This window comes from Zootoca vivipara, chromosome 13 (genome assembly GCF_963506605.1).
Source record: "Zootoca vivipara chromosome 13, rZooViv1.1, whole genome shotgun sequence".
In the NCBI taxonomy this organism is placed as follows: Eukaryota; Metazoa; Chordata; class Lepidosauria; order Squamata; family Lacertidae; genus Zootoca; species Zootoca vivipara.
The window spans coordinates 33,717,572-33,730,777 of NC_083288.1; the positions used below are offsets into that span (position 1 = coordinate 33,717,572).

Genomic DNA, 13,206 nt, shown 5'->3' on the forward strand with positions numbered 1-13,206 from the left:
CATTAAATGAGGCTCGGGTGGTTTGCCCCCAACAAACATGGCGGCTTTAGGGCCTCGCTAAGGGGCGGTGGCCATAGCAACCAGACAACGAGTCCGAAAAGATGGAAGGGCTCCTGTCTCCTATTGCGACTGCTCGAGAGTGTGCCGTGGGCGCGCAAAAGAGAGCGGTGCGCAGGCGTGGCTTGTGGCAGGGGAAAATTTTGGGACCTTAAGGTCCACAAATAACAATATTTAGGAGATCCCGAGCCATAAGGTGGTTAGATTGGTCTCAACTAGGGCCAGGGCCTTCTCAGTGCTGGCCCTCACTTGGTGGAACGCTCTCTCACAGGAGACCAGGACCTGCGGGATTTGACATCTTTCCGCAGGGCCTGCAAGACGGAGCTGTTCTGCCTGGCCTTTGGGCTGGACTCAGTCTGACCCCTATGTTTTCCTCCCTTATGGTTTTGATTTGGGCTACTTAAAGATGAGGCTGCTTTTAAAATTTTAAAATTTGAACTGTATTTTAACCCGTATTTTAATTAATTGTTTTTCTTTCTTTTATGTCTTATTGTAATTTTACTGGTGTCAGCCACCCTGACCCCAGCTTTGACTGGGGAGGGCGGGGTATAAATAAAATTTATTATTATTATTATTATTATTATTATTATTATTATTATTATTATATTAACAGAGGTTTTATCTGTCCCGCGTGGAAGTGGGACTCAAAACACACGAGTGAAATTCCTCTGCAGCTGCTACAGATGCAGGAGCCTTTTCATCACCGCGGGGTCGTCTGGGGCATGAAGGGAGCCCTACACCATCAGGAGCCACCAGGGCAAAGGGGCAGCCGCTGCCCTGCTTTAGAACCATAGAGTCTACCATAGTCGGAAGGGACCGCGAGAGTCATCTAGTCCAGCCCTCAGCAACAATGCAGGGGATCTTTTTGCTCAACATGGGGCTCAAACCCATGACCCTGCGATTAAGAGTCTCATGCTATACTGACTGAGCTATGCCAGAAACCACACATTTCAAACCCTGATGGTTTTCCATAAGGAGTCCTGGGGACTGTAGTTTGCTGAGGCTGCTGAAAACTGTGGCTCTGTGAAGGGAATACGGCAGCACACACACACACACACCCCCGGGGCTTGATGTGTATTGGGTGCGTGATGTGGATCCACCCTCCCTTAACACTCAATCCAGGGCATTGGCTGTTGGCTTCCTTCTCCGTATTGGCAAGTACCAGAATGCGGACAAAACCATATTTAGTTGGCTCTGCCTGTCTTTGGCTCCACCTGCTGCTGGGCTGTCTTCCACTCTAGCAGCCTCCATGGGAACCAAGGATGGAGGCACCCAGGAGGAGCTCAGTAGGGCTGAGAAACCTTGAGTAGACTGTCCATATAAGAAGAAAGACAGAGAGAGTATTGGTATCTTCTCATTAGAGAGGCTCACTCTCCCTTTTTTTTCTTCACCTGGCTATGCTTCTAGCACAGTGTCTACTAGGAAATGCGCAGTCTGCTCCTCTGCATGTTTCCATAGAAATGTGCCCACTAAGACTTACTCCTGAGTCAAAAATACATAGGATCACAATTTCCTGTATTGAGGGGTTGGGTGAGTCCTTAATGCAAAGGTACGTTTTTGAACAGCTTGAGCTATTTAAGAAATAAATAAAAATGTAAAGGTATTATTCGTAAATGAGCATCAAGTGGGAATTTGAATCCTGATCTCCCAGGTCCTAATCCAGGCATCCCCAAACTTCGGCCCTCCAGATGTTTTGGGCTACAATTCCCATCTTCCCCGACCACTGGTCCTGTTAGCTAGGGATCATGGGAGTTGTAGGCCAAAACATCTGGAGGGCCGCAGTTTGGGGATGCCTGTCCTAATCCAACGCACTAACCACTCCACACTAGTTCTCAAGACCAGGTTACCTGAAAATGGTCTTCTCCTGCATATTCTTATCCTTTTACATGCTTGTGCCCTGTACATCATGACCAGTCAAATGTAGCTCTCTTGCACACACTCTCTCACACACAAAGCACAGAACATCTTCGAACGTGACAGCAAATTCCTGCCATCAAGCACAAGCCTGTTCCAAACACACTTAAAATAAGAGTACAGTCTGAAAGATCAGTGGGTCATGGTGGCAGGGAGTGAACACGACCTTTGCCCCTCTCTCCAGTAAGGGAAAGCCTGTTCCTCTAGTTGCTTTTCTCTTTGGGGCAAATCCTAACTAAGGGGGAGAGGATTTGCAGGGTGGCTAGTGAGGTGATGAACAGGGAATAGTTCAAGACACCTTGGTCTCAGTACTTTTAATGGCACTCCAAACCAGCATTATCACTGCCTAGCACATCCAGGTCAGAAGGCAAAGATCTGCTGGCTTCAGGCCTTAAATGTTTCTCTTTCTTTCTTTCAACAGTTTTTAAAGGTTTATAGAGAAAATTACAAAACATACTATCTTTTCCCTTTTTTAACCAAAACAAGTCTTTTAAATAGCTACAACAAAAACATAAGGGGGGGGAAATAGAGTAGGAAAAAGAAAGAAAGAATGAACAGTTCAGAAAAGAAGTTAAAAGCGAAAGATAGAAAAACATGATTCAGAAAATAAAGAACTTCCGATTCTTCATCTATCCGCTATATAAAAGCAATACTCACTTCGTCTAATCCAATATAACACCCCACAAAGCCACTTTCTATAAACAAAACTTATCTTAAACCTCTCTTTCCACTCTCTTCAGTACTGCAGCCTGCCTGCCTCAGGGCTCAGGATAGGGTTGTTGCAAAGTTAAAATGGTTAAACCCTAAATCTGTCCCCTGGGGTTACCTAATTGGAAAGAAGGTGGGACATAAATAATAATGCAAGATTAGCTATTTTCTTCTTCACTCTCAGTTTGGAATTAATAAAGAGCATACACAATCATTTTATTTCACAAATCATTGATTTCTTTTTTTAAAGGTAAATTTCAAAACAAACACGCACAACCTATGTGGTCCTTGCTTGTGGTTACATGGTCTATGTTGTTTAATGCAGGCCCAAGCTCCAGGCATGGGATTGATGAAGAGCACAGAGGGGTACTTATAGCTGAGTGCGGAAGGTCAGGCCACTGCCCCTTAATAATTGGGCACACAGATCATCAAGCCGTTCACTTTGAGCCACTGTGAAGTAGTCTTTCCAGTCTCCCACGGTGCCTGCAGGCAAGGGAAACAGTTTAGAAAGCCCCCCTCAATGCATGCTGTTTCCCTTCTGCTACTACACAACATACTTTAAAGGTATAATAACAGCCAAGGCTTTCCCCCAAGAATCCTGGAAACTCTAGTTTACTCCTTACAGAGCTCCAACTCCCAGCACCCTTACCAAACTTCAGTTCCCAGGGTTTTTGGGAAGTGGATATGTGCTTTAAAAGTATGATCTGTCCATAGCTCTCCTCCCATACCACTTATGGCTGGAAAATGTCCTTTTCACTCCTACCTTTTCGCATGAAGGATGACAAAGCGTGGTTGTAAGTTGGCATTGTGCTGTAATTAGCCATGGGATTCACTTTCATGCTCTTGAACTCTGTGTGCTGCACAATCCGGTTCAAAGCTGGCTCAGAAAGTTCTTGGTCCAGGAACTGAGCTATTTTCCGAATTGCTAAGGCTGGGTGCTAGGAAGGGAAAGATAAGGCTAATGATGGAGAGGATTCTGGCTGGAAAGCTGCCGTAAGGAAGCTCACTGTGTTTATCGTTTATTTGGGACACTAATTTTCAGAAGTTCGCTATATGCAGGTGGTTGCTTGGAACATTGCAGAGGAATTCCTTCCTGGTTGAAATTACTGAAAGGAAGGAGTGCATATGTAAACTGCTCACCTCTTTCATGTCTTCATAAAAGAGATAGAGAATTGGGTGAGAATCCTTAGCCTTCCACCAACCACAAACGTGGTCAAACCAAGAGCCCCAGGGAACTGCAAAGAGAGGTAAAGAGGTGGAGAATCAATTCTGATTACCGTATTTTTCCGTGTATAAGACTAGGTTTTTCCCCCTAATAAATTATGTCATAAATTAGGGGGCAGATAGTGCTGAGGCCATTTTCTTAAATCTGAGACTCCAAAAACAGGGGGTGTTTCATACATGGGGGCATCTTATAGATGGAAAAATATGGTATTAAGCTCATTTTTATCAGAATTCAAAGGAAAACAAAACAACAACTCAACAACCCCTTTGCAGGTTCACAAAGAGCAGTATCCTGTTGCCAAGGTGGTGCTAACAATAAGGGCACACTTCCTGCAGCTACTACTGTACAGTGGTACCTCGGGTTACAGACACTTCAGGTTACTGACGCTTCAGGTTACAGACTCCGCTAACCCAGAAATAGTACCTCGGGTTAAGAACTTTGCTTCAGGATGAGAACAGAAATGGTGCGGCGGCAGCGGGAGGTCCCATTAGCTAAAGTGGTACCTCAGGTTAAGAACAGTTTCAGGTTAAGAACGGACCTCCAGAACGAATTAACTTCTTAATCAGAGGTACCACTGTATAAGGGCTCCATGTCCCCTTGTTCTTTGCTGGAGCAACTTCAGATTTCTGTGTTCCCCAGACCGCAGCCCCACTGTGTCTCTAGCTTGAACCCTGCCACACCTTTGCTTCGCAGCCAGCCTGAACCCTACATCGCTTTGCATCCTGTCTGAACTTGGTCCTGCTTTGCCACACATGCTAGTGGGCCTTGCTCAGCTGAGACAGGCTAGATTGTTAGATAAACAGTGTTCTCGTGTGGTGTAAAGGAACACATGGATTAACTAGAAGTATTTATCGTGAATGTAAATGTATAGTTAATGCAAATGAAAAGTAAATCTATTTACTTTTCTCCAAGACTTGCTAACCTGCTCTGTTGTGCCTCTCTGGTCTGAGGAGAGAGGATGTAGTTACTTTAGCTCCCAAGACACTGCGATCTACCTCATAGAGTTAAAAACTGGCAGTGATCTACCCCCTTTTTTGGGGTCAAATTTGTTGAGCTTTTTTTAAGAAGGAAAGCCCAGTTTTTTGGGGGGGGTGCAGGCCAACACTGTTGAACTTTTTTTAGGGGAGCCAGAGTTGTTGAGCTTGTTTGGAGGGAGCCAGTGATCTACCAGTGACCTACCACAGACATCAAGTGATCTACCGGTAGATCACGATCTACCTGTTAGACATGCCTGCTTTAGTTGGACTCTACCCCACCTCACAAACCCTAGTGGAACTGCAGCCTCTCCAGGTCCTTTAGATTTCCGTCAAAGCAGCCAGGCCTCCTTTAAATGGGAGGGGTCCTCTCACTAAAGACAGTGCTAGCTACTCGGTTAAAGGACAGCTTCTGTTTAAAGTTCAGTCTCGGGGTTGACTGGTGCTGAAACAATGAGTGCTGCATGGAGCTGACAGTCACATCCACAGAGCATCTATTTGTCTTGCTCTGCCTGCTTAAACCTGGCGGCCTTGTGTAAGAACCCTCATACTGCCAAGACTGTTGCTTGGACCAGGAGATCAATAGCCAATAGGCTCCACTCTCCTGAGTCTCCTCCCATACGTACAGAGCTTGAGCGTTTGGGGTGGGCCCCACTACCGTCTCCGGGGCCAGTGCCATCTCCTCTATCCCATATTTTGCCTCTACTCACGTTTCCCCGCAATGAACTTCTCCAGATACTCGTCCCATGTTCCCGGGTCTGGCATCCTCCCGTTCATACGTTGGAAGTGGAAATAGGAGACTGCGTTATCCTTGGCATTCCTGGCCACGTAAATGATCTTCAGAAATAGATCACAAAGAAAAGTGAGCCCAGGAATCTCAGTTTCCGTGCATGCTGTTTTGGCTCATTTATATATGTAAAAAACATGTCAGTACTGTCCTTCAGCCTCAAAGGGCTCCCAAAACGATTCACAACAATAAGAACCTCAATAAAATAAATGCTACCCACAAAAATTTAAAAAGCCAATAGAGAACAAGCAGTGTTGATCCTTGGCTCAGATTAACCCCTAAGCAACCTCCCTCCAGTTGTCCCCCTGTAATGACCTTGCAATTCTGTTCCCAAAAGGAGGGCGGCAGGAGCTGGACCGGGAGGTGAGACTTAAGTGTACGTGGAGAGGGCATTAGCTCTGCCTCTTCCAAGCCTGAGATGCCAAAGAAAAACATTCAGAGCTGAGATAAACCCTTCACCCCACCCTCAACCATCACCTCCCAGAAGCAGTTCCCTTTCTTACTCACGTGAGAACAAGGGGCTGTGCATCTCTATGAAGGGCATCCGTTTGTAGATGGGGACTTGAGCACATTTCTGAGGGTCCCCCCCATGCTGGATCAGGTCTACAATTTCCTGCGTCCAAGTAGTCCCTGGCAGGAGGTGTTGAGAGGAGACCTGAGAAGACGTCATCATTCAGCCAATAGCCCTTGACTTCCCAGCACCATTCCTGCCCCCGCCCTATGTGCCAATGCCCCACATCTCTCTTTTATTCCCATTTACCTGCTTTCGGGTATGTGCAAATGAGAAGGTCGTCCCCCCGCGCTTCAAAGATTGATATGCGACCCCATCTTTCTGCAGCACCACTGAGCAAAGGGATTCCGTCGACCTCCACCAGCTCAGAGCGCTGGGATAACTTAGGGTCTAAACCTTCCATGTCAGATTCAAGATTTGTCGTCTGGCAATGCAGGAAAAGAGAGCATAGCACCCGCTTTTATGTAGCTAGCTTGCTTCCTTTCTACGCCTGCTGTCAGCAGCCGCTGGTCAGTTTTATTTTTCTTCCCTGACTCACAGTTTCCTTTTCCCTTTCCCCCCTTATCTCTCAATCTCACTTCCTGAAATTGGTTTGGGCTCCTCCAGATGACCTCAAAATCCTCCTGACTTTTCTGGTGCAAAGCTTATGCAGAGGTTAGATTATAGTCTTCATTGAGCATTTGGTCTGATTTGTCTGCTGGGCGAGCATTTGTGCAGATTTGCTTGCGGGGTACTTATATACAAATGGCTGTTAATCATTTGTTCATCCCACTTTTCCAACTCCATTCTTTTTAAAATTGATTAGTTATGCAACAGAGTACTTTAATCCACTTTAATTGCCCGTGCTTAAGTTTCCCAGCCTGCACATGAATTCCTCCAGCGAAATGCTTGCATTCTAGAGTCACCTTTGATGACCCAGGAACGGGATTGGGTGTCTTCTATGCAGGTGCGGATGGAGAGAGGGGTGTGTGAGGTTTTGGCTGAGTTTCCTCACATGCCTTGGTCTGGGGTTTTTACCGCCACCTTCAAGTGAAGTCCCTGTATGGCTTTTAAAACTTTGTGGGGATATCTGCACCCTAATTTCCACTCCACTTCCTTTACACACCTACATTGGGGCGGGGCGGGGGGCAGAAATTGCATTAGGATCTACTAGAGCAGGGGTGGCCAACTCCCAAGAGAGTGTGATCTACTTTCAGAATTAAAATCTGGTGGTGATCTACCCCCATTTTTTGGGGTTCAGCTCAAAGTTGAGCTTTTTTAGGGAGAAAGAAAGGGGGTGACCAGATTTAGTAACCTTTTGGGGGGGAGCACTGCCCAAATACTTTTCTTACGGGGGACAACAGAAACTTTTAGAGATTTATTGGGAGACTTGCATAAAAGAACTCACAAAACTCCCCCCCCCCACAGCTGGAAGCCAGCTAGGGGCCCCCATCCACCTCTCTCTCTACCTCTCTCTCCCCCACCCCCAGCTGGAAGCCAGCTAGGGGCCCCCATCCACCTCTCTCTCTACCTCTCTCCCCCACCCCCAGCTGGGAGCCAGCTAGGGGCCCCCATCCACCTCTCTCTCTACCTCTCTCTCCCCCACCCCCAGCTGGGAGCCAGCTAGGGGCCCCCATCCACCTCTCTCTCTACCTCTCTCTCCCCCACCCCCAGCTGGGAGCCAGCTAGGGGCCCCCATCCACCTCTCTCTCTACCTCTCTCTCCCCCACCCCCAGCTGGAAGCCAGCTAGGGGCCCCCATCCACCTCTCTCTCTACCTCTCTCTCCCCCACCCCCAGCTGGGAGCCAGCTAGGGGCCCCCATCCACCTCTCTCTCTACCTCTCTCTCCCCCACCCCCAGCTGGGAGCCAGCTAGGGGCCCCCGTCCACCTCTCTCTCTACCTCTCTCTCCCCCACCCCCAGCTGGGAGCCAGCTAGGGGCCCCCGTCCACCTCTCTCTCTACCTCTCTCTCCCCCACCACCAGCTGGGAGCCAGCTAGGGGCCCCCGTCCACCTCTCTCTCTACCTCTCTCTCCCCCACCCCCAGCTGGAAGCCAGCTAGGGGCCCCCGTCCACCTCTCTCTCTACCTCTCTCTCCCCCACCCCCAGCTGGGAGCCAGCTAGGGGCCCCCGTCCACCTCTCTCTCTACCTCTCTCTCCCCCACCCCCAGCTGGAAGCCAGCTAGGGGCCCCCATCCACCTCTCTCTCTACCTCTCTCTCCCCCACCCCCAGCTGGAAGCCAGCTAGGGGCCCCCATCCACCTCTCTCTCTACCTCTCTCTCCCCCACCCCCAGCTGGGAGCCAGCTAGGGGCCCCCATCCACCTCTCTCTCTACCTCTCTCTCCCCCACCCCCAGCTGGGAGCCAGCTAGGGGCCCCCGTCCACCTCTCTCTCTACCTCTCTCTCCCCCACCCCCAGCTGGGAGCCAGCTAGGGGCCCCCGTCCACCTCTCTCTCTACCTCTCTCTCCCCCACCACCAGCTGGGAGCCAGCTAGGGGCCCCCGTCCACCTCTCTCTCTACCTCTCTCTCCCCCACCCCCAGCTGGAAGCCAGCTAGGGGCCCCCGTCCACCTCTCTCTCTACCTCTCTCTCCCCCACCCCCAGCTGGGAGCCAGCTAGGGGCACCCATCCACCTGTCTCGCTCTCTCTTTCTCCAACCCCCCCTCCCACCAACCCCCAGCTGGGAGCCAGCTAGGAGTGTCTCTCTCTCTCTCTCTCTCTCTCTCTCTCTCTCTGGCTCCCAGTGGCTCAAAGAGACAGGGGGACAGGGGGGAAATCCCTCTATGAGTTGGGGCTCCTGCTTTCCTCCAGCTACTCACTCGGGCCCTGTTACGTCCTGAGGAAAGCGGAGCCATCCCACGCACGCACGCACGCACGCAAACACACACACCGCTCCCTCTCTGCCGGCATGAGGGAGGAGCTGGGGAGCTCTAGGCAGGCAAGAGGGACGGGGAGCAATCCAGCCATTCTGTCTAATGCACTAAACACAGTCACACACATACTGGTAAACTCTGTATCGGAAAGAGGGAAGGAGCTCTCCCTGCAATTGCCCATTGTTATTGAGCTTTTTTGTGGGGGAGAGACAAGCGTTCTTGAGGGGTTTTTTAGGGGGAGAGCTCTTTCTTTTCTTTTAGGCTGCCAATCACTAAGGAACCCACAATCTACCCGGGATCTACCAGAAACGTCCTGGGGATCTACCGGTAGATCGCGATCTACCTGTTGGCCATGCCTGTACTAGAGGATCTCTGTTTGATTCATAGTAGACGGTCACAGGTTTCTGGCTCCCAAATGGCCATCAAAATGACTTTTCTCACCCATATAAATTAGCCTGCAGAAATATGGAAGTTAACCAGAAATGGACTTTTGTGTGAAAGCTGGGGAATAGACAAAACAGACTTTCGAATTCTATCAGTTTCTCATTTCTGCAAGCTTACATTCAGTTCTCCACATTTCTGCAACAATTTGCAAATAAATAAAAAAATCTCATGAAAAATCATCAGAATTAGAATCATAGAATCATAGAGTTGGAAGAGACCACAAGGGCCATCCAGTCCAACCCCCTGCCAAGCAGGAAACACCATCAAAGCATTCTTGTCATATGCCTGTCAAGCCTCTGCTTAAAGACGTCCAAAGAAGGAGACTCCACCACACTCCTTGGTAGCAAATTCCACTGCCAGGAAGTTCTTCCTAATGTTTAGGTGGAATCTTCTTTCTTGTAGTTTTAATCCATTGCTCCGTGTCCGCTTCTCTGGAATTAAATATGAATTTCTCGTGATATGCAGTTTTGACTAAAATACACATTTTTGGATGCATTTTCCCTTCACACAATACATTTTTGTATGCTCTTCTCACTAATATATGCATTTTGCAAATACTTTATCCTAATGCAGGAGTTTCCAGTCCATGGCCTGTGAGCTTCATTCAGGTTGTCAGCCTGTAAAAACATAAATAAAAATCATACCACATCAAGCACAGCACAATTTCTTCAACAGGCAGAAAAATATGGTCTGGTAAGTGGTCTGTCAGGACCCTTGGCAATTTTCAAGTGGTCTGTGAGGGAAAAGTTTTCAGAACTACTACCTTTGTATGTATATTTTTGGCTGGAGAACTACTACACTGAAATATACTCGGAGTCGAGAGTGAATTTCATGCTCTTTATTCAGCTCATATTCATCAAGGAGAAGAAGAGAAGACGAATCGCTCTTTTCCCAAAACCATCTGCTTATATACATTATTTACACAATGGGCCTTGCGTGATTGGCTACTTCAGGGCTACACCTGTGGGCCAATTATATTGTGGATTGACTTCTGCCTGCAGCCTGATTGGCTGCTCCTACAGGCCAATCAGGTAGCAGATTCACTTCTGCCAGCCGCCTGATTGGCTGCTCCAGCAGGCCAATCAGGTTGCGGATTCACTTCCACCTGGAGTTGGATTGGGTAGCTCCCGCTGATTCTGAATCCTATTGTTCTAGGATTCAGCTCAGTACATAACACCCCTCCCCTCTAAGTTCCAGTCCTGCCCGGGAAGTTGCATTCGTAGTCCCCAAGGTCTGCTGGCCGCCTCCGTGTGCGTTGTGGCCTGGGGTGTTCCTTGGTCAGGGGTTCTGGTTCTGGCTCGTGTTCCGAGGCTGCTGGCTGTGCCGGGGCTGTCTGGTCTGGCGCCACTGAACCACTAGGTTGTGACTCTGGTTCCGGTGTCCTTCCAGCCTCGGGGCGCCCCTCTGTGCCTACTGCTTCTGCTTCCCCTGCCCACCCCTCTCGCTCTACAGGCCTCACTGCCCTGCTGTCCCCTTGGGGCCCCTCTGTCCCGCTCTCCTCCCGGGTTCCTCCTGGGAATCGTCGCCGTAGCTGGTCGCAGTGGCGGCGCCAACATTGCCCCCCTTCCGTTAGTACCTCGTACGACACGGGACCGGTCACCTTGGTGACTCTGGCGGGTACCCATGCTGGGCCTGCCCCAAAATTCTTTGCATACACTGGGTCCTGGGCCACAAATGTCCGGGGGTTCCTGCCTTTCCCCACCACTACCTCATCCTGAGCTCTGTCGGGGTGAAGTCGGTCCAGTCTAGTTGCAAGGCGCCGGCCCATGAGTAGTTCAGCTGGGCTCCGGCCCGTCGTTGTGCTTGGGGTGCTGTGCTGTGCTAGAAGAAATGCGGCAAGGCGGTATTCCCAGTCCCCTTGTGTTATGCGGCGGAGGCTGTCCTTGGTGGTCCGCACCATGCGCTCCGCTTGGCCATTGGTGGCAGGGTGGAATGGTGCTGAGCGGATGTGGCGGATGGCGTTCTGCGCTGTGAAGGTCTGGAACTCCTCTGACGTGAATGCGGTTCCATTGTCCGAGACGAGGGTGTCAGGGAGCCCGTGGGTTGCAAACAGCTTACGTAGTACCCGGATGGCTGCCGCCGTAGAAGTGGACGGTACCAGTGCGACCTCCAGCCATTTGGTGTAGGAATCCACCACTATGAAGAATGTTTTTCCCTGGAAGGGGCCAGCGAAGTCCACGTGCAAGCGTGACCATGGATGTCGGGCGGACTCCCAGGGCTGGACTGGGGCCCTTGGGGGATCCGGGCGGGATTCTTGGCAGGTCTGGCAGTGTTGGACCCAGGCCTCTATCTCTCTGTCAATCCCCGGCCACCACACATAACTCCTGGCAAGGGCCTTCATCCTCACTACCCCTGGGTGTGTCTCGTGTAGGGCTGTGAGGACCCTTTTGCGGAGGGGCTGGGGAACAACAACCCTGCTTCCCCATAACAGGCACCCCTTGTGGGCCGACAGTTCATGTTTGCGGTTTGTGTAGCCAGCGAATTCTGGCCCGGGGCTGCTGCTGGGCCATCCTCGCCACACCCAGTCCAGGACCCGGGAGATGACCCTATCTTTTGTGGAATGGTGCGCCACTTCTTGTGCCTGAATGGGTCGGTCGGGAAGCAGCTCCAGGGTCATAACCTCTTGTGCAGGCGCTGGGTCGGGGCCTGTTTCTGGTAGTGGTAGCCTGCTGAGTGCGTCTGCGTGGCCCATCGCCTTCCCAGGGCGGTGGATTAGTGCATACTGGTAGCCGGCAAGGAAAATTGACCACCTGAGGACACGTGGAGACAACACTTGGGGGGTCTGCTTCTCGGGGGCAAACAGGCCAAGCAACGGCTTGTGGTCAGTCACTATGGTAAAGGGCCGCCCGTACAAGAAATCATGGAATTTTTTTACGCCCTTCACTATTGCCAGACCCTCCTTGTCAATCTGTGAGTAGTTTCGTTCGGCTGCAGCAAGCGTCTGGGAGAAGTATGCCACCGGCACCTCTCTTCCATCCGGGAGTTGGTGTCCCAGGACAGCGCCGATGCCATAGGGAGAGGCGTCGCATGCCAGCACCACTGGCAGCCTCTCGTCGAAGTGTGCCAAGACCGAGTTTGAGACGAGCAAGTCCTTGACTGCCTGGAATGCGGCCCTTTGTCGCTGGCCCCACACCCAAGGGGCCCTTTTATCTAGGAGTCTGTGTAGGGGCTCCGCTACCGCTGCCTTATGGGGAAGGAAGGCATGGTAAAAGTTCAATAGTCCCAAGAATGACTGAAGTTCGGGCTTGCTCTTGGGCGCTGGGGCCTCACAAATGGCCCGTACCTTGTCACCGGTTGGATGGACCCCTTCTGCGTCCACCTTAAATCCCAGAAAGTCCACCTGCGGCACTCCCAGTAAACACTTTTCCCGCTTCACCTTGAGGCCCGCCGTCTGGAAACGGTGCAGGACGGAACGGAGGCGGTCCTCAAATTCCTCTGGTGTGGGCCCGGCGATCAGTACATCATCGAAGAAGGGGGTGACGCCAGGAATCCCTTTAAGGAGAGAGTCCATTAGATTCTGGAATATGCCTGGTGCCACGCTAACGCCAAATTGCAGCCGCTTTACTCTGAATGCCCCTCTGTGCGTCACAATCGTCTGAGCCTCTGCTGTGGCTTCGTCCACAGGCAACTGTTGATACGCTTGGGCCAAGTCCAGTTTGCCAAAGATTTTTGACCCAGCCAGGGTGGCGAGGACATGGCTGACCACTGGCACTGGGTATGCATGGGCCGTGAGA

General features: G+C 50.7%; 1 protein-coding gene across 2 annotated transcripts; it reads right to left on the bottom strand.

Moving 5' to 3' along the window:
* Positions 1-2,923: 2,923 nt before the first annotated feature.
* LOC118095346 (sulfotransferase 1C1) lies at positions 2,924-7,469 on the bottom strand. 2 transcript variants are annotated; one of them, XM_035136530.2, is made up of 7 exons: positions 6,426-7,469; positions 6,173-6,295; positions 5,981-6,078; positions 5,589-5,715; positions 3,820-3,914; positions 3,443-3,617; positions 2,924-3,162 (listed from the first exon to the last, which is right to left on the bottom strand). In XM_035136530.2, the coding sequence occupies exons 1-7, from the start codon at positions 6,577-6,579 to the stop codon at positions 3,050-3,052; spliced, it is 885 nt and encodes a 294-aa protein (XP_034992421.1). In that variant the 5' UTR covers positions 6,580-7,469; the 3' UTR covers positions 2,924-3,049. The 2 variants fall into 2 exon arrangements, with proteins under 2 accessions (XP_034992421.1, XP_060137563.1); XM_060281580.1 differs by lacking the exon at positions 3,820-3,914 and having other exon boundaries at positions 3,443-3,610.
* Positions 7,470-13,206: the final 5,737 nt, after the last annotated feature.

What these genes read in the sequence shown, in the direction of transcription:
- LOC118095346 (XM_035136530.2), bottom strand. Translation starts at nt 6,579, where the DNA reads ATGGAAGGTTTAGACCCTAAGTTATCCCAGCGCTCTGAGCTGGTGGAG. An exon ending in GCACAGCCCCTTGTTCTCAC is followed by an intron (nt 6,079 to 6,172) that starts GTGAGTAAGAAA and finishes TTGGCATCTCAG; the next exon opens with GCTTGGAAGAGGCAGAGCTA. An exon ending in TTTATGAAGACATGAAAGAG is followed by an intron (nt 3,618 to 3,819) that starts GTGAGCAGTTTA and finishes TTCCCTTCCTAG; the next exon opens with CACCCAGCCTTAGCAATTCG.